General features: G+C 38.9%; 1 protein-coding gene across 2 annotated transcripts in view; it reads left to right on the top strand.

Annotated features, from left to right (window-relative positions):
• NISCH (nischarin) overlaps positions 1 to 17,284 on the top strand; it is a 30,105-nt gene extending 12,821 nt beyond the window's left edge. The window contains exons 6-21 of one of the 2 annotated variants that reach the window (XM_054076704.1): positions 433 to 528; positions 1,849 to 1,944; positions 2,508 to 2,660; positions 3,914 to 3,982; positions 4,446 to 4,631; positions 4,826 to 4,954; positions 5,391 to 5,504; positions 6,289 to 6,397; positions 8,923 to 9,044; positions 9,883 to 9,938; positions 10,409 to 11,722; positions 12,133 to 12,307; positions 12,773 to 12,926; positions 13,481 to 13,609; positions 14,515 to 14,676; positions 15,893 to 17,284. In XM_054076704.1, coding sequence (XP_053932679.1) covers positions 433 to 528; positions 1,849 to 1,944; positions 2,508 to 2,660; positions 3,914 to 3,982; positions 4,446 to 4,631; positions 4,826 to 4,954; positions 5,391 to 5,504; positions 6,289 to 6,397; positions 8,923 to 9,044; positions 9,883 to 9,938; positions 10,409 to 11,722; positions 12,133 to 12,307; positions 12,773 to 12,926; positions 13,481 to 13,609; positions 14,515 to 14,676; positions 15,893 to 16,521 — 3,693 coding nt within the window. In that variant the 3' untranslated portion in view covers positions 16,522 to 17,284. Of the gene's footprint in view, positions 1 to 432; positions 529 to 1,848; positions 1,945 to 2,507; positions 2,661 to 3,913; positions 3,983 to 4,445; positions 4,632 to 4,825; positions 4,955 to 5,390; positions 5,505 to 6,288; positions 6,406 to 8,922; positions 9,045 to 9,882; positions 9,939 to 10,408; positions 11,723 to 12,132; positions 12,308 to 12,772; positions 12,927 to 13,480; positions 13,610 to 14,514; positions 14,677 to 15,892 lie in introns of those variants that run through there. The other variant, XM_054076706.1, reaches the window with a different exon arrangement.
• The last annotated feature ends 2,171 nt before the right edge of the window (positions 17,285 to 19,455 follow it).

Raw genomic sequence — 19,455 nt, 5'->3', positions numbered from 1 at the left:
GGAAACATTAGATGTATTTTTATTTGTGTACTAATGTTGAATGTTTTCAAACTCACCTTGTCTGTGCCTTGAACTTCAGTACCTGTAGTGCAATTGAAGACAGTTCTGTTTCAGGGAAGTTGTTTTTGGTGGATGCAGTTCTGGCTTGGTCAGCTGGGAATGAAGCCTTTGTCTTGTGGTATCTTTTTTGCATGCCCCATGTGCTACAGAATACAAGCACCAGGTGGCAGTTCAACTTCAGGTTCAGTATACTTAGCTGGAGCAACTTTTTTTTTTCCTGAAGAGTTAATCTGCAAGTTCCGTTCTTGAAAAATCATTTGGAACCTTGGCTGTCTTTCCAAGTGGCTCTGTTTGTGCTGTTGCCTGTGCAAGGCTCTCAGCAATGTGGATAAGTTGAACTGGGTGCGCTAATTTCTAAATGTTGATTACTAGGTCACTGGAACAGGGGGACCTTTTGGAACCAGTAACATTCAGGAGCATCTGTTGCCTTTTGATCTGTCAATTTTCAAAGCACTTCATCAAATAGAGGTATGACTGTGATACTGCTCATAATTTTATAGAGGCTCTGCCCATGCTAAGTCTGCTGCCTGTCTCTCAGAATTGGTAATTGCATGCTTTGTTTTGGTGCTAGAATTGGAGTGTGCGATGCTTGATTTCTGAAACAATGATTTTTCGCAAGTCTTGGAAATAAGGATGCCAGATTTAACTGTTCAGAGTAGCTTGAGCTGTGTGGATCTTGGAAGAAGAATGTCACTTCCAGCATATGCAAAAGACCTAAACCAGGGTGGCTTTCCGTAGTCTTGAAGGCCCAACAGATAGGTTATGATTGGATCTCTTATCATGAAATGCTTTTGTTTAGAAAGCACTGGATATTTGTGGAAATGTCCCAGTGTTAAATTTGCTCAGGAAAGTGCACTTCTGGGTACAGTCCTTCTTGCTTGATAGTTTATGGGTTTTTTCATTGATCTGCTTTCACTGTCAATGGCAGGGTTTCTGGTAGTTAAAGTATTTTGCAAAATATTTTCCTGCCCACTTCAGATCTTTCCAGAGACAGAATATCCACTTGTGCCATGCAGTATGTACTGTGTCCACTTTTGGTGGGTGAGTACAGAAACACCATTGTCCTTGTCAGTATGAGGTTGAGTCTGTTAAGAACCAAAGTGGATTCCTGAAGTCAGTGGTCTATTGACATTTTAATGTAGGAAAGACTCTATACTGGGCTGAAGAGCGGGAGAGTCTAGCATGCGGCAGAGAGGATGTTGCAGAATGGTATTGATTTTCCCCTTTTCTGGCAACATTAGATAGTTTCAGGTGTAGCTTTGCTTAATGTGGGGAGGAAAAAAAAAGAGTTTGATCTTGAAGGCTTCTGACTGTATATTCATGAAAAGTTTTGGATTGACTGGCATTTTTATCTAGTGGTGGGCACTGTCCACAAGTTAAGGGTGGTTATTGGAAAAAAAACAACAGAAAACATACCTAAATAAAGATATCCACAGATAGTGTCATAACTTGAGAACTCTTGTTGGTAACAGTTCAATAGTGTGCCCACTTAAACTGCCTGGGTAGTATCACCTTGAAGAACACACAGGACAGGTAGAAAGTCAACAGAGAAGCTTTGTTAAAATAAATGTTAGAATTTCATTTTTCTGTAGTTGTCTCCAATTTCTTGCTTTATTTTTACCAAATGTTGCTATTTCCAACCTGATATTCTTGGGAGATTTTAAAGGAGTGCTGTAACTGCTTTCCAGGCTGGTAGGGCATCTGCTATTGAAGCTTTTAGCTGCCTCTTCTGTCTCTCATATTTGTCTATTCTAGCATTTCTGAATTTAACTTTTTGTTTTGAACTAGATCAGTCATTGTGGGGGAAAGCTTATCAAAGGGCTGACTTCATCAAAACATGCTCTGGCCACAATGAGTGTTCGCTTTTCAGCAACATCAATGAAGGTGAGTTTGTGCTTCTGGTGAGTGTTCAAAGCACATGCAAAAACAAGTGCATGTTGTGGAAATATCCAGGGGGCGTCCGTGTAGTTTTCTGTGCCACCTGCTGCAGATTCTGCCTATGAAATCATGAAACTGAAAGGATTTACTGACCTTTCAGAATCTCAGTTTTAATAAGTGGAGAAAGTGTTTACCTGTGTCCCTCACAAGGACATTCCTGATGCTTTCATTGGGATGTATATTTCCAGTTCTTCCAGGACTGCATGTGTCTTATTCTTTTCTCTGGGCTTTGATTTGGCAAGGGACGTCCAGTAACAATATTTTCAGTCTCTGTTGTTCCTCCACATTCCCTAGTTTGCATTGGCTGCTCGTGTTGGAGCTTCTTCCCTGTAGATATAAAATAATTCTGACCCAGTCAGCTCACATTTTAAAACCTACAACTTCAATCAAGGTGATTATAAAGCTTAGAAATCTGCCTTACTTAGGTAAGGTTGTTTGGATTGTTTTCAAAGCTGTTATGCTTACATCTTCAGTTAAAGGTAATATTTTGTTGTGCTTGTCTAAAACAGGAAATCCTCGTGCCTGAGGCCTCTGAGTTTGATCAGTGGGAGCCGGAGGGTGCGACTTCAAGTTGCCCAGTGACAGCAATTATCCCAACTTGGAGAACTTTAACAACTTTGGATATGAGTCACAATAGCATCTCTCAAATTGATGACTCAGTAGTAAGAAATATCTTTTCATTTGTGGGGGGAATAAGGTATGACTGATCTGCTGTGGCATGTTACACAGCAGGGGTTTTGTTTGCTTTATACATCTTCTTTCTGGAAGGTTTTCAGTTGCACTTCATGTTCATTATCTACGCAAGGTAATGCTTAGGAGATTTTTTTCTTTTGCTGCTTCAATATGTCCTTTGCTAAAGGAGGAAAGTTTATCATTATGTGCTCTGCAGGTGACACTGCCATAATTACTGACTTCGAAACACGCTTCTACTGTTTGCATTGGCCTGAGGCCACTTCCACAAGGGTGTTTTTAGAAAAAGAACAAAACACTTCTTGGACTCAGTGTTGGAGCGTTCCTGAGGCTGAAGCTTCCTGCATGCTTAAAAACCTGTGGCTTGTTTGGCAGTCTTCTTGATGTCAAAATAACGTGAAGAGCATAGAAACACTATTTGGAGTATTTTGCCAGTATTTAAAATTGTTTTGTAAATCAGTTAGTAATAAAAGAATTGGCATTAATCACAAGAACTTGTCAAATATGAACATTATATCTTACTTGAACTACTTTTGTGAAGTAAGGGTTATGCTTGTAGCTCAGCTAAAGGTTATGGACTTGGAGCATAGTTTTTGTCCAGGATTTTTTGTGAGGTAGACTTAGGGTTCTTCAGGTCTGAGTCCAGGCCTTGACCACAAGGCAAGTCATTAGAGATTACAATCAAAATAAAGCAAGTGCAGATACTTTTAACATCAAAATTTGACATCAAATTCAAGTTTGAGTTCTCCAAAAAGTACTTTCTGAGTTGAAGTACATTTTTGAGAGGCTTGTGTGAGCTTGTAATGCTTGGATTGTAAATGAAAACATGGAAAAAGTCACTCAACTTATTCTGGTTTTTGGTATTATCATTTTTATCCAAGTTTCTGTGCGACTTAGAAATGCTTGTTTGGTGAGACATCTATTAGTGAGTTGATGTAGAGTTAGTGGGACTAAACTGGGAGCAACTTATGTCTTCAGTGAGAAACCAAATTAAAACTTAACCATGCTCCTTAGAGTAGCCTGGTTCTCATCAGAAGATTCAACTCTTTTGCTGCTCTAGGTCATGTGGAATGCTTTAATACCAAAAGTTGAGAAAAGGAACAGTATATTGATTGATATTGATACCTTTCCTCTTCCTGTTTGTCAGCTGAAAGTGAAGGAAGCATGGGTTGATTCATGAGCTAAAATGGATTTAACCTGTGTGGTTTTTCTTCCCCTTTTCTAGAAATTAACTCCAAAGATTGAGTTCTTGGATTTGAGTCACAACGGGGTGTCTCTGGTGGAAAATTTACAGGTCAGTGGTGCTTTTGAAGGTGAATTTCTTTTTGTCCAGACTGCCTGGGACCTTAGAAGACAGATTTTCTTGCTTAGCAATTATGTTGCTCATCTTCCCCACGGAGAGTGGTTTAAGCCCAAATAGCTTATTCTTCATGATGTGAAGAACTCTAGTAATGGTGGATTTCTTACTTTCTTTACTTTCTTACTTTAGATATTTTCATTTCTGTTGATGTACAATATTTAGTTCTTAAATCGTTCGCTGCCTGCTGTATCTGTGGGTTTGTAAAAATGCAGTTGGAAGTTTTGTTCTACAAGCTTGAAACTGTGTAATGAACAATTTCATGTCACGTTTTTCAAGCTAGTCAGTGTCCAACATGAAAATATTTGCACAAAAAATAAGCAAACCTTAATACAATGTCTTTAATGTTGTTTAATGTTAATGAATTGGTGTGTGACATGTATTTTCTGTGCTTTTGTAGCATCTTTACAACCTTGTTCACCTGGACTTATCCTACAACAAGGTTACATCGTTGGAGGGTGTTCATACAAAACTGGGAAACATCAAAACTCTGAATTTAGCAGGAAATCAGCTGGAAAGGCTGTGTGGTCTTAACAAACTGTACTCGTTAGTCAACTTGGATCTGAGCAACAACAAAATAGAACAGGTAGCGCTTGATTTTTGTGTCAAATTGTGCTTTAGATCACAAGCGATTTCTTTTAGTGGGTTAAACTGCAAATAAATAAAAGTGGCTGAGGCAATTTGACCTGGTTAGCCTATGTAGTTTATGGAAGAAACAGTCTGTATGATCATTTCTATCTAACCCCATGTATATTCATCCTTTTGTTCAAAAACTTTCAGATTGATGAAGTGAAAAATATAGGAAATCTCCCTTGCTTAGAAAAGGTGGTCTTATCCAGCAATCCGTTGAGCATCATCCCTGATTACCGGACCAAAGTCCTTGCTCAGTTTGGGGACAGGGCCGCAGAGGTAAGCCAGTGTGCGGGTCTGCCTTTGAAGCCAGCATTCAGAAAGAAAAATGCGTTTTTAAAGCCTGGCAAAGAAAGTAGCGTGAATATTCTGAAAACCTGGTGAGGTTTTGGTGTGCTTTGGAGAAGGTCTTTGGCAAATGAAACCACAGTAACATTAGTCGACTGTGCTCCTGGATCTGTTTCCCTTTTGGGTAACAGCATGTTAATATTGAAATGCAGTTGTGCCAGAAGGGTATTAAGCTCACCGAGCATTTCTGGGTTTGCATTAAATTCGTATCATGTTCTAATAAGGTTTGATGTTATAATTGTTTTTGTCTTATGACTACAAAGGTGCCTATATTTTGCATTAAGCCAGAATGATTTTTGGTTATTATGTTAGAAATTGCAGAGCTGCCGTGTTTTCAATATTTTTAGATGTTTTAACGATTTCATAGGTCTGTTTGGATAACATTGTTACAACAGAAAAGGAACTAGACACTGTGGAAGTACTAAAAGCTATTCAGAAAGCAAAGGAGGTGAAATACAAACTGAGCAACTCTGATAAAAAGGTGAGTTTGCTATGATAGGAGAAGACTGTGCTGTGTACAAAAAGCTGCTACAAATTAGATCTAAGTGGAATTCATTAAACTTTCCTTAGCACTGAAATGTTTAAATCTTCTTTGTGCTTTAGTGTGATATGAACTTTTAACATTGCTTTTTTCCTATTTGGTTTTCAATGTAATTTCAGTTGTTACCTGACCTTCCTTTTTGTGCTGGCTTTTGGGAGAGAGGAAGTGGGAGGAAAAGATAAAATGGCTTAATGGTGTGTACTGTGAATACACAGTTGACCGTGACCTTAACAGTTGTATTTTACATCTTGTACAAGTATTGCAGAGGTGTGAATTTGCTGCTTGTTGCAGCGTACTGAAATGAGTCTCAAACTTTCTTTTTGTGGGTATTTAGCAGTGAAAAAGAATCAGAAATCTGAATCCTCTTTGCCTTCTCTTGTGTGTCTGCGTGCTGTGTGGTTGGCTAGCCTTGTTTTAGTAATAAACTTATTTGAAGCTGTTGCTGCAGCGTAGAAATTTTTCAGTCTCCCGTGGTTTGTGAAACTTGCTGCTAGTTTTGTCGGTAGCGATTAGAGATCAGAATGACTTCTCTAAATGAGTTATTGTGGCATTCCACATAGTGTGAAAATAGGAACTTTGGAGGATGTGACACCCGTTGCAAAAAAAAAAAGCTGGCACTATTTTTCCTTTTATTGAAACAGAACTTGTGTAGACTCAGTTCAGGATCTAATGTGTCTTCTGTATTTAGTTGATTTCTTTAATCACTGCATACTTTCTTTATTAGATCAGTGAGGACTCCAGGCTCACTGCTACCAGCTCCAAATCAAACTGTTCTTCTCTTACTGTTCGTCCTTCCTCTCCCTCTCTGCCTCGTCCTGTCAGCTCCAGCCAAGGTAATCATGTATGTATCGTGCTGCTGGGCTGAGCCTCTTGGTTCTGCTTTTCTAAGCTGCATTGATATACATGAATATTATGTGCATGGAAATAGGGCTTACCGAGAAAGCAGCAAGACCTGGTAGTATTGGCTTAGAACGTGGAAACTGTATGGGAATTGGCAAAGCTGAGCTGTTATTTACTGTAGTGGTAATTAACTGTAGCGGAAGTTGGGTACAGGACTTCTTTTACTGCAGAAATCACCAGCAAAGGACCTTGGATCCCTAGGTCAGATACTTGCATTAATGGAAAACCAGGGCATGTATAAATGGGTTTTGAAATGGCTTCTCTGCTTGTTCTTGATCTGCAAAATGTGAGCTAAAGCAGCATCTGTTCCATTACTGCTTTTTTCAGAGAGCTGCGTTTCTGTCAAACCTAAAGGAAGACAGAAAAAGGAGTGAGTAAAAGACAGTTGTGGGATTTAGCGTTCTGAGCCTGTGATTTCAGCACATCTGTTGCGCTCTACAGAGCCTGCTAACCTTACCCGAACATTATTTTTACTGTGTTTCAAATAAGCAGGCGTGTGGCATTAGGAACTTAGAAGAATGGCTTATCTGTCGTCATTTGCAGGAGCCCATGAGACTGACTTGAGTAGTCCTTTGTGACTGAGAGGAGATAAAGATACTTTTTTTGGCTTTTGTCTGATGGAAAACTTAAAAGTGGGGTGTGAATAGCTGGAGAAGCCCTTGTAACCGTTTAAAAGAGCGGGGATTATGTTCTCGATTTGTGGGGAGTGTGTTATTTTTGCCTGTAAATTGGAGGTTGGGGGAGAGAAACATCTGAAAAGTTTGGTCTTTCAAAGAAGTCCATTTCTGTGATTTCTGCACCATCAGTAGAGGTTTCCTAGCTCACTCTATGAAAATGAGTGCTCTGACAGCATTTGATTAAAGGGCAGACAACTTAGATACAGATTTAGTTGCTATTTATGCACTCCATTTGCTTTTGTAGCTCTTCTAGATCACTCTTCATGTGCTATTTTTTCCAATGTTAAGTCAGTGCTTACTTTAAAGTATTAAGCATTTAGAGGATTGAGGCAGTTTGTCTATATAACAGCCTGCTGTCTAAGGACTAGCTGAATAAAGGCCTGCTAACAATCACTAGGACTGTTTAAAGTAATTTGTCAGTGGTTTTTTTCCCCATTAAATTAGATGTTTAAGAGCAAATAAGTCATGGGAGAAAAAATAATCTAGGTCTTTCTGAACTTTTTGGGTCTCTTCTAGAAAGACTGGTATAAGATTCAGGATTTATTTACTGTAGTCCTTTTTGTTAAGTTTTCTTTAATATCTTGGAGAAGGCTTTTATCTAAGTAGCAGGAAAATGAGGGCTAGGGCATTCTATTTCTCAGTTTAATAATAGGAATTGATTATTTGCTACATCACAGCTATCAAGATTTTGAGAAATCCATTTAGAAAAATGGAAATATGCCAGGAATTAATTGTACTGTTAGACCTTAAATCATGAATAATGGAATTAATTTCCCAATATGCTATTTCTATGAATTGTTTTCTCTGCAGTTTTTCTAGACACCATCTGTTTCCATAATATATTATTCAAATGAAATGTCACTGGCAAATGGCTTATGGAAAAAGATTAAGTATTTATACAGGAAACAGAAACCAAAAATAATGCTGTCATGTTATGTTTTTCCTGTCAATTTGCGTTTCCTTCTTGCTAACGCAGTAATTTTTTCAAGTAATAAATACCTCTTGTTTCTTCTGACTCTGAGAGATGGTTTGAAGTAATCTACTAAACTTTACCATCCATCCAAAAAGATAAGTGCGAGTTCTATATGCTCAAGCCAGAAACATATCCACACTCATGCTGTTGTTTGTCTGCTTATTAATATATTTGAGCTGGCTGGCTCAGTGATAATAATGAAAATAAATTTGCTCTGTTGGTGCAATGCCGTGAGTATAAAACAGGCAAAAAGGCAGATGTCCGTGAGAATGCTGGTGTATGTGCGCTCATGATTACTGGTGATCCAGCTTCAAACCTTTCAGAAAGGTTCTGCCTAAGGTGAGATAATTGTCTTGAGTGGCATTTGAGGGACTAGACTTTTCAAGTCTGGTTAAAGGTTTTACACAGATATTGTGCTTGCTATGGAAGTTGGAGAGAAAGCTCAAAGTTTACAAAGAGTGCTCTGCTGTGGCTTTACCAGCCTCGCATTTTCGTAAAAGTAATGGTTGGTATTAACAAACCTGGTTCTTTCTGTTAACAAAATCATGTGACTAATTCTTACACCATATGTTGAGATTTAAATTGTTTGCTTGAAAAATGAGCTTTAGCATTCTTTACAGCAACTTTCAGTGCAGTTAAAGATACTTCTGTAATTAGACTAAAGTTCTACCTGTTTTTTTCCTGGCTATTATTATTTGTGATGAGATCTTGATTATACAGTTTTGATTCTGCTTGTTTGGCAAATACTGTTAGACGTTCACTTTGGGTTTTCTTCACTGGTTTTAAGAGCTGTTTATATTTGTTATAGAAATAATTTGTGAAGAAATAGTCCTAGCCAGCAATTTTTTGCAATCCAGTGGTTCGACTCCTTCAGACCATACAGTTCCCCAGAGATGCCTTGAAATACCAGACTCCAGATGTAAAAATCAGGTAATTCTCATCCTTCTGTTGATTTTTGTGCCTTTTTTTCAAGTGTTTTTGTCAGCTTATTTCTGATATTAAATGTCTCTTATAGCAATCCATAGTGAAGTTGTTTCGGTTCTTGGAGATTGTAATGGAAAAGGGGGCAGCCCCAAATTTGAAGGGGTTAGTCCATCTTGTGAATTAAAAAGCACGATCCAAGTTTACAGGAGTTAGAGAATTATTTTTCACTGTCGTCACCCAATGCTAGTATCACATTATTTAATATCTGCTTAGATACTGAGTTGTGAGACTTATCTTATAACAATACCACTTTTTGGAAGGTGATTCTTTTGCTAGTAGAGTCGAAGAACCTTCTCTTTATCAATAGGTAATGGCCTTAATTTGTCTCCTTCAAACTCCTGGTGCTTGATAGCTTCTGTATTGTGATTTTATTTGGTATTTTGGAAAGTCTCTTGTACGCATGGCTTCAAGAAATTGGGCAGCAAGACTTGGAGGAATCTCCTCCTTTGCTACCAGTGTAGTTGGTCTTTGTCAACTTCCTTCACCTTTTTGCCTTACTTCAGTAAAAGTTTGTAGTGTGCTGAGATTTCTGTGGGTCAGTGGTCAGGTCTGTTCTCAAGTCCACGACAGTTCAATCTTTTCCTGTCTTAACTCAATGTCCAACCTAAAGGAAGCAAAGTGTCTCGGGCTCCTAGAAGAGTAACTTTGAGCTGCCTGTCCATGACTTTAGAATGAGCTGGCTAGCTTTAAAAAGTGTGAACCAACCTTAACTTTGTTTTTCATGTATTCTGAAGTCTGACAGCTGTCAGTAGTCAATAGCTTCCTGATGTTTTCTTCTCCTTAGGCACCTGCCTCTCTATTGGATTCATGCAAAGCATATGGAAGTGGTCATCATATGTGGTAAGCTAGTTATAGGAGCTTTGGTTGACATCCTTGTTGGCTTTTGGATGATAACAGTGGATGCCACACTTTTAAACCAAGCCTTTAAGGCAGAACAGTCTGTATTCCTGCAGCTGGGTTTTTTGAATGAAAATTAAGGCGTGTAATGGTGTGAAGCATTTTTAATGTTTGAACCCTAGTAGTTTCAAAGCCAGCAAGGGCTGTTTTGTAAAGTGCTTTAACTTGTAACAGTGTGATTATTGGAGTTGGGAAATGGAAGAGGAGTTAATATTTACTTTCTATAGAATTATGCCCTACCTGCCTTTAAAATCAATGGCTTTGTGCAGTGCAGAGGTGTTTCACGTAATTACTGACTTAACTGCAGTAACAAGAGTAAACCTCAAAGTTCTCAGAAGCAGCATGAGTTGTAGGTAGCTATGACTGGTTTTAAAGGAGCTTGGACTTACTAGGGCTTGTTATCTCTTTTGAAGCTTGGATCCATCGGAGGAAGAACACCCTGCGGTGCCTGACCCCTGTAACACAGTCGTCTTGCCTTTTAATTGTATGTCCTACACTGCCACAAACCAAGATTTTATCCAGCACCTTTCTGCCTTGATAGTGCAGACTGTGCAGAGATCACCCCCCTGCTTTACCAAGAGTAAAGGAAGCCCTCCAGGTGATTCCAGAACCATAGACAAAGAAGATGGATATTTTGAAATGGGACTTCATGAAGGAGAACAGACTTTTGAGTTCAGCACTACTTCAGATACTCGGCCGTCTGACAACACAGCAGTGGAGAGTGTTGACATAGTCAAAATTCTCTGGAGTTTTTCTGTTCACATTCATAAAGGACTCAGGCAGTTTGCTTCCTGTTTGGTTTTGACGAATGACATGCTTGCTGTGTTTGAGATTCCTCATCAGGAACTGAGAGGGAATTGCCAGCACATCTCTTCTACCTTGAAGTTAATGCTGTGTTTTCCATATACTGATCTAACAGAATTTGGCTTTCTCCTGCCAGAAATCTGTTTAATGCTGAGGCTGAAAAACAGTGACAACTGCTTGTTTATTGTTTCAGATTCCCAGAATCTTCAAGATTTTTACTCCTGTTTACATACGTGTTGCTCTCAACACTACATACCAGTGTTACCAAGCTCCACCTTGTACTGTGGAAAAGCAAACCTCCAAGAGTTTCTCTGTCAGCTTATGGAATTGAATTGCATTTCAGCAGAAGATGTTGAAATAAAAGGTTGTTTCCCAACATATCTTGTTTATGGGAATAAAACCAGTGTTCAGAAAACCTGGCATCAACCAGAGTCAGCTGGCAATAACAAAGAATGGTCAAAAAATGCTTTGTGTTCTGCACTTTATTCTTCAGTCTGTAAATCTTCTGACCAAGGTCCCTGTGTGGTCTATCCATGCTGGATATTTCTAACACCCCAGCATTTGTACATAGTAAAGGTGGATTTCAGTTTGCTGCCAGGTAAATGGGTAGGCACAGAAGACTTGGAAAGTGTGTTTAAGCTGGATCGGATTCCGTTAGCATCACTCGTGTTGCATCCGACTCATGGTTCCATCCAGCAGAAGGGTTCATTTTCGGATGGGCATGTGCTGAAGTTACTTGTTGGATACAGATTTGTTACAGCAGTGTTTGTTCTACCTCATGAGAAATTCCATTTCTTACGGATCTACAGTCTTTTAAGGACACTCCTGCAGGATGTTAAGACTATTGTTATTTTCAAAGCTTCGAGCAAATCGGATGCTGTAAGAAATGTTGCGGAGGCAAACAGACCTGGTCAGTCAGCAAGGTAACAATTTGCCTGAGTCTGTTGCATAGTGCTGAGATTAGTGTGGCCTAGCCAGTGTGTTTACAGTTTGTTGTAGTTGGTTTTGGACTGGCATTGAAGAACTTTTTCGTTCTGATACTGTGGTATGTATGAAGGGTCAGCCTGAGCTGTACATGTCAGTCTTTTTTTTTGTTTCTGTTTCGTTTTACGGTTGCCAGAGAACGTATTTTCTTGTGGAAGGAGAATTTCTGTTTCATGTGCTTGCAGGTTCAGGTCACAGCAGATTGCTTAAGAGAAATCATTTAAAGTAAACTATTAAGAGTAGAAGTTGCCCTAATTTCTGACTGAAATACAAAGTATTCATTTTTGCAGGGGAGGAGTTCTCCATTTCCTTAGATTTTGATTTAATGTGTTTTCTGGATCTCTTCTAGCTTTTGCAAGCCACATCTGACACTATCATCTTTATATCCATCTGAATTTCTGCTGCAGAAGATAACAGAAGATAACCAGATTCCTGTTCACCTCCATGTTTCTGTGTCTCTGCAGTACGTGGCTGGGCTGAAAGGAAATGCCCTAGTTGAGTTTTTCCATGGCAACATTGCAGAGGTAATGTGCCTGGCACAGGTGTATAAAAAGAGGCCTTGTCAGTACTAGACAATGTTTTAAAAAACTTCCCTGATCAAACTTAAAAGTGAGAGTTAGGTTTTGTGAAACCTGGAAGTGTTTCAGTCAAAAACCTGTTTGTTACTCTGTTGGGTTCCCTGCTATGGTGACTGGGATCCTGCCAGGTGTACTTTGCCTTCAGGTTTCTTGATGCAGAACAGGAGAGTACATTAGTGCATGTCTTAGATATGATTACTCCAAGAATATTTATCTTTTCTTGAAAGTGGCAGAAGGAAAGAAAATAGCACTTAGCAGCTTTGCGGTGAACTTCTTTGCTTGTAGTACATTCAGATATTTGAGATTCTGAAATTGTTTTTCTAGTAGTTGAAAGTTGCCTCTAAGATGGTGAAACTTATCAGAAATGTCAAAGTGTACCAAGTGATTTATGAAATACAATTTACATCTTAGGTGGAAAATGAAGAGTTGAGACATCTCATGTGGTCTTCGGTTCTGTTCTACAAGACTCCCAATGTGGAAGTGATGGCTTGTGTGCTTCTCTCAACAAAAGCTATTTACTTTCTGTTGGATGATTCTTTCATTCGTGCTGATGAGCACCAGTCAGGTAAGAGAGCTGTTTTGATCCTTTAATAAGGTTGCAAACTTAATCCTTGCTCTGTGTTTGTCTTCAGTTTAAGTACCAGTTTTGGTTGCTGCTCTTGCTCCCTCAGTTAGGAGGCCTAAGTGGTGCAGTTTCCTGTGTGCAAAGTACACGTGAGGCTTTTATGTTCAAATGCAAGGTCTTGCGCATAGCTGCTTCTCAGACCCTTCCACATGCCATTGTATTTATGCTTTTCTCAGAAGTCATAGCGTGGGCCTTAGCGTCACCTGGGCGGCTAAAGGCTCTTTTGTAACCAAAATGGAAAGGGAAGTGTGATGAAACTGTGCACTCAATTCATGTGGGTGATTTGTTAACGCAGCTACTCATTTAAAGGTCTGATGTGGCAGCTAATTCAAGAAATGGTCTTAAGGCGATTTGGTTGTATTCATTGCTTGAGAAATTATTAGCCACTATTCCCACCTTCTTCCTTCAGGTGTGATACGGGTATAAGATGTTAATATAAAAAATTGTGTATGGAAAGAATAATAATTTTTTCTTTTGATATCCCTTTTCAACAGATTTTTGGAACAAAGAAAACTCAGGTTGTGAAAATAGTTCTTTCCACCTCTCTTGCTGCTTTGTGCTAAAACTTAATGACCTGCAGTCGGTAAATGTTGGTCTGTTTGACCAGTACTTCCGAATTACTGGTGAGTTAGTCTTGTGCTGTAAGTCTTTTCCCGTTCTGTTTTGTCTGTTTAGTCTTGTCTGAGATAGATTTGTCTTATTAGCGAGATGGAAGAATTTTATTTTGTGGCTGCTTTTTCTTAAAACAAATCCAACACTAGTGGTGCTGTAGGCTTGGCGATACTGTCTTGCAACATCTTGTAATTGAGGTGAATGGAAAGCTCAATATCAGTGAATTAATTGGTCCCACAAGTGTTTTTAAAAACCCTCCTTAAAAGGGAAATCTAAAGTCTTCCTTTGTTCTGAGGCTTTGGCTTGCAAAAAGAGAGTAAGATCACAAGGTAGTGCCTGTGGTGCAAAATGTATAGCTGATGGTTGACTATTTGAATGCAAAATGAGTTGTTAAAGTTTATGAAGGTTAATGATGTCAACTTTGGATTTAATGGAAGTAATGCGTGTAAAGTTTCTGGGCTGGTGCTTTTCCTCGGAGTCCCACTGTGTGAGAGCCATGCATTCCTGCCTTCTAAAATGTCTTCTCATTGCGTTGGGACCTCAGTGGAGGGGGATATCTCTCTTGTGGAAATGATTTAGTGACCTTGCATATGACAAATTCGTAACAAAAAGGTTTTTTCTGTAGGATAAATAATCGTGATAAAATGATGGTAACGTTGAACCTGTACAGCAATAGTAAAACAGTTAAATTGTAAGTTTATGTCATATTTTAATTCAAGAGAAATTATATTCTTTGGTTTTTTGAGGGATTTCTAAGGATTCTATTATTCTTTTCAAGGACTTGAAAGCTTTCTGGGTAATGATGCATGTTTTCAGGAGAAATAATCCTTGCAAGAAGTAGTCTTCAGTGACAGTTGTGTGCTGTTTGAAGAGATTATGTGAATGTATGAATGGCTTCTGTTCTGTCTTCTTTCAGGACACTCTGCAGATCATATAGTCACCTGCCTGACAAGAGACAGCTACAACACTCACACCTTCATCCAGCAGCTGATGGCAGTTCTGTCATTGCTTGCGCGCACACCTTCACCTGAACCAGTAGATAAAGACTTTTACTCTGAATTTGGGAGTAAAAACACAGGTAAGGGGGCTTTGCTACATGTTGTGAGTTATTTAGGCATTGTACTTAGGGCATCATCTAAAGTGATGTGGTATCAACTAAATACTCTTCTGAGGGAAATTTATTCCTACTTGATACTTAACTAAAGTCAGGGAGTTTGCTTATGTTCTGTTCAAAGAAGGCACATAGTTGTTAAATATCAGCAGTTTGCACATGTGAAGTCAGTGATGGCTTCTTGAGTTCAGCAGAAGCAACATTTCCTATATGCTATTTTGGGTTGTGTAATGTAAATCTCGCTGCAAGTTTCATCCTAACCTATAAAGTCTTGTAAGTCACTGAAGAACAGTGAAGGTAACAAAGTCTGACTGTTACATTTTTCTTTGCTTGGTCAAATATAAGAATCCTGTCATTCTTTGTGAATGTAGTGGAGTGGAAACTAGACTCGGAGTTTGAGGTTCAGTTCCAATATCAGGTGAAACATTTTTGCTTAAGACTGAAGCCAGTTGAAGGCATGAAATAAAAGGGTATTTTCCTGAAGAGTGATTGGGTTTGTTACAGTTTTAAGGAGCTGTGTAAGCCCAGAAAGTGCAAGGTTTGATGGCAGGTCATAATCTCTTATTAGACCAAGTGATTTATGTGAAGAAAGCAGGCAAGTTTCCTCAAGCTTTGCTGTATTTCGGCACCTAACTAAGCTTTGCTGTGCTGTATTTCGGCACCTAACATAGGGAGTAATGGAGTCGCCTCCTCCCACTCTGGAATATAGCACGGAGCAGAGGAATGTATATAAAAACAAATAATGTGTAGAGACTTTTTTCCTGTTGGTTTAATTTGCTGTCTTTTTCCTGCTTAAAAGAAGCACAGATTTTGTGTTCAGTGATCTGATAATGTGTTCAGTGAGTTCAGAACTGGGGAGTGGAAAGGAGACAGGAGGTCAGCTGGTGAGGAGGTGGATGACCTGTGGTGTGAAAATACAGCTGTATCTCCTCACCATCATCCCAGTCTAATTATGTGGTTAGAACTTTGCAGAAGAGTATGTTGGTAATGCAAGGGAGACCTCAGCAGAGAGCTGTAATCCAAATAAAATTATTCCAGTGTTATGCGTAAGTAGAGACATACATGAATAGATGCAAAGCTTGAATTCTTCCAGCTGCAGCTGTCAGAGGGTGTTGCTTAACCTAATGCATTAAGAAAGTATTGTTTAGTACTGTATTAAAGAATAATAATGTGTTTCTTGCAGGAAAAATGGAGAATTATGAACTGATTCACTCTAGCAGAGTAAAATTCATTTATCCAAATGAAGAGGAAATTGGGGACCTGGCTTTTCTAGTGGCAGAGAAGATGGATGGTTTGACTAATCTTCAGTCCCTCAACATCCTTCTGTACGTGTTGGCATTTCAAGTGAATCATGTTACAGGATCTGCCCCAAATACTAATTCACTTCAACCTAAAACACTTATATTAACCAGCTCTGATTTGTTCCTCTTTGATGAAGATTATATCAGTTACCCTTTACCTGATTTTGCTAAGGAACCGCCAAAGAGAGATAAGTATCAGCTTGCAGATGGAAGACGCATCCGGGATTTAGATAGAGTACTTATGGGTTATCAGACATACCCACAGGCCCTTACGTTTGTGTTTGATGATGTTCAGAATCAGGATCTGATGCAGAATTTAACACTGGATCACTTTGGCAAAACTGATAGTGTCCCAAAGGGAAGTGCTAAACAAGAAGGCAGCAGAAACCGAGAGATCCAGTGGTATATCTTTATCCCAAGTGCAGAAAGCAGGGAGAAATTAATTTCATTGCTTGCCAGGCAATGGGAGATTCTGTGTGGCAGGGAGCTGCCTTTGGAACTCACTGGGTAATTATTGCGCAGCTAAGCGATTTCAGTGTCTATTATAAGGTAAAGCACAGTGTTTAAATAGATAGCACCTGTCACGTTCTGTTTTGTTTATGAGGAGCTGACCTGGACTCCTTTGCTCCCAAGTGCAGTGAGCACTTAATAGTACATAGAATATTCTGAGTTATTAACTGGGGACTGAACTTCTTGTAAAGTCTATTTTTTATGCAATAGTATATAGTGAAAAAAATCATGAGACATCCTGGGAAACTGTATGGAAAATGTTAAGGAGTCAACACTAGATACGCTGTCGTCTGGGGCTGTTAAGGTTTCTGCTGTTTTTCTGTATATATCAGTCTTGCTGTTGAATACAAATTCTAATGTGTAAATAAGGGTAAACGCTCGTGGATGTTCAAGTGCAATGTTCTTTGTACGAGAAGTATTTTGGGTATGCTGCTACTGCTTATTATTTAATAATCTTAGTTTTACATACGGTTTTGGTGAGGCCAAATATAGTTATTTGCTGCCAATCATGAACTTAACAGTAAAATTTGAGCCACGAGCAGGTGACAAATTTTCACATGAAATTAGTTTCATGGGCATTCGTTTTCCTTATCCTAGGATAAGGAAGAATTCCTTGTTAAAGATCCACTCAGTATGTTTTGAAAGTGGAAGTACCCGACGTGGGTATATGAGCTTTTTGTCAGCAGATAATGAATTTGTATCTCTGAACACAAAATCTTTCTTTTGCGTATTTTGTCAATACAAATAAAGTGTAATTTAACAGTTTTCTTTGGCTTTGTCTTTATTCAAGTTTATCTTCTGTTTGCAGGATACCATATGGCAGTTCAGCAGCACATGTGTTACTAGAGTATTGTAAAGTATGAAATATGCAGCAAGATGAGAGAAGAAAATAGTTTATTCTACTATAGCAAGCTTGTACTGGTCCAGAAATAGAGATGAGTGATGGAAACTGAGGATCTGCAGCTTCTAAGCATTTTAAGGAGGATTTCTTTCAAGTACTTTTGGTTCTTCATCAGATATTAAGGATTTGCTTTCCAAGGTGTCAACTTGAATATTATGATGCCTGACAATTTTAGGCTCTCCATGACAGTAAAAATCCCTGCTCGCTGTTATCAAGACAAATACTGAGACTTCAAAAGTCAATCGTCTTGATACGTATGTGCCAGCTGGTGTTGCTTAAAAGCGATGCTTCTTAAACACATAGTAAAATGTAAGTCGGAAGAGATCTCTGGAGGCAAGGTCAGTCAAGCTCAAAACAGAACAAACTTAAGAGATTGCTCAGGGTCTGTTCCAAACAGATTGAGTTTTCTCCAAGACTGGCAAGTCCACAGTGGCACTGTGAGTTTGGTAGTTCCGTGGTGTATTTTTTCATGCTGGATGGGGAGTTTGGCTGTGCTTTTTAAGCTCCAGAGTCTAAGAATGTTGCAGTTGGTGCAAGGATGACAACAAAGCAGCCAGCGTCAAATTGTTTCAGGAGGCATTGTACTTCCCGGAGCAACAAAAAAGGTGAGGAGCATTGCTTGAGCACTGCTGTTTGTGGGTTAGCAGAGGGGAACATGGCCTCTCAGGCTTAGTCCAAACTGAACAATTAAGATAGGTACTGTGGACTCCTGGGGAAAAGGAAATTTTCCTCTACTTTAGATATCTTCTACTACCTGAAATCCCAAGGATACTTACGTTCATTTAAGCTTAATTGTCATTAGGTAGAAAAAAGTTCTAAAATAGAAATCCTAGGGATCAAATAATTAAAAGCTTCAGTTTTTCTTAATTCTAATCACTGATTTGTAATTCTCATAGGTAACCCTGCCTTTGGCCATTTGAATAGTCTGATCTGCAAGCATTTGAGAACTTATCAGATGAACAGATTGTTTGCTGTATACAGTTTATGGTTTAAATGAATGCAAAGGGAATCTGAGTCCTTTGGAACTGTCTAGGGTTTGAGCCAACGTGAATTAGATATCTTTGCCTTTCATACTAGAGGTTGTACTTGTCATTGTTTCTGTTGACTCTGCTTCCGTCTTATTTGTAAGGCTTGTCCTGGGGGATGCTTTGTGCTTGAGGTAGACCTGTATTCTGTTTAAGCATCCTTCATAAAGCCCAACTGTTCAAATGTACTTCAAGCAGTCAAGGTCTCTTTTCAGATTTTGCTGCAGCATGAACACAACTGGGATTAAACTTGAAATAGTTTTAAGTCCACAGCTGTTTAAAACATTAAATCTGTCCCTTCAGATCAGATTATTAATTCAGGAAATAGGTACTGTTCCCCCTTGAGACCTTGGTAAATACTGATCACATATTAGGATGAAGAAAATGTTAAATAATTTGTTAAATACTTAATAGAAGAATGAAGAAATACTGCAGTGTGTATCTCATCGATGGTGCTATCGGAATTATTTTCAGGGCATTCATTTTCAATAAATAATCTTTTACACTGTACCAGGTAAAGCATGGGCTATGCGAAGTGAAGTGTCTTCCCTGACACTAGCTCTTGTTCATTTTTGCCTGGGGGAGAAAAACATCCCCAACCAAACCCGAACCAAGAAATCCCTCTTTCTACTGCTGCCAGGTATCTCATCCCCAGCTCTTCTGCCAGTGTTAAAACCTGCTGAGTTAGTGCTTTGCAGGGACAAATTCTTCAACCAATTTCTGTTCATTTAAGTGCGATGTTAAGCTGAAAAATTGTATTTGCTGTCATTCCTCAGCACCATCCCTTTGTCTAATTCTAAAATAATCTTTTCTTTCTAAATACAGGAATTTATTTGAATGAGTTTTCCTTGTACAATTCTTCATCTTGAACTTCATGAACTGATTGTTTCATTTTGCAAATATCTCAGAGGCTTCTACAATTAGTTTTTATGGAAAGTTCTGCAAAATGAAGTTGCTTTCTAAGCATTTGTGATGATGTAAAACAGTCTTTCTTCCTCTTGTTTTGCAA

The sequence above is a fragment of the Cuculus canorus genome, chromosome 11 (assembly GCF_017976375.1).
Source record: "Cuculus canorus isolate bCucCan1 chromosome 11, bCucCan1.pri, whole genome shotgun sequence".
NCBI classification, from domain to species: Eukaryota; Metazoa; Chordata; class Aves; order Cuculiformes; family Cuculidae; genus Cuculus; species Cuculus canorus.
Note: the sequence above shows the minus strand (reverse complement) of the source record. Positions and strands in the feature narration are given on the sequence as shown.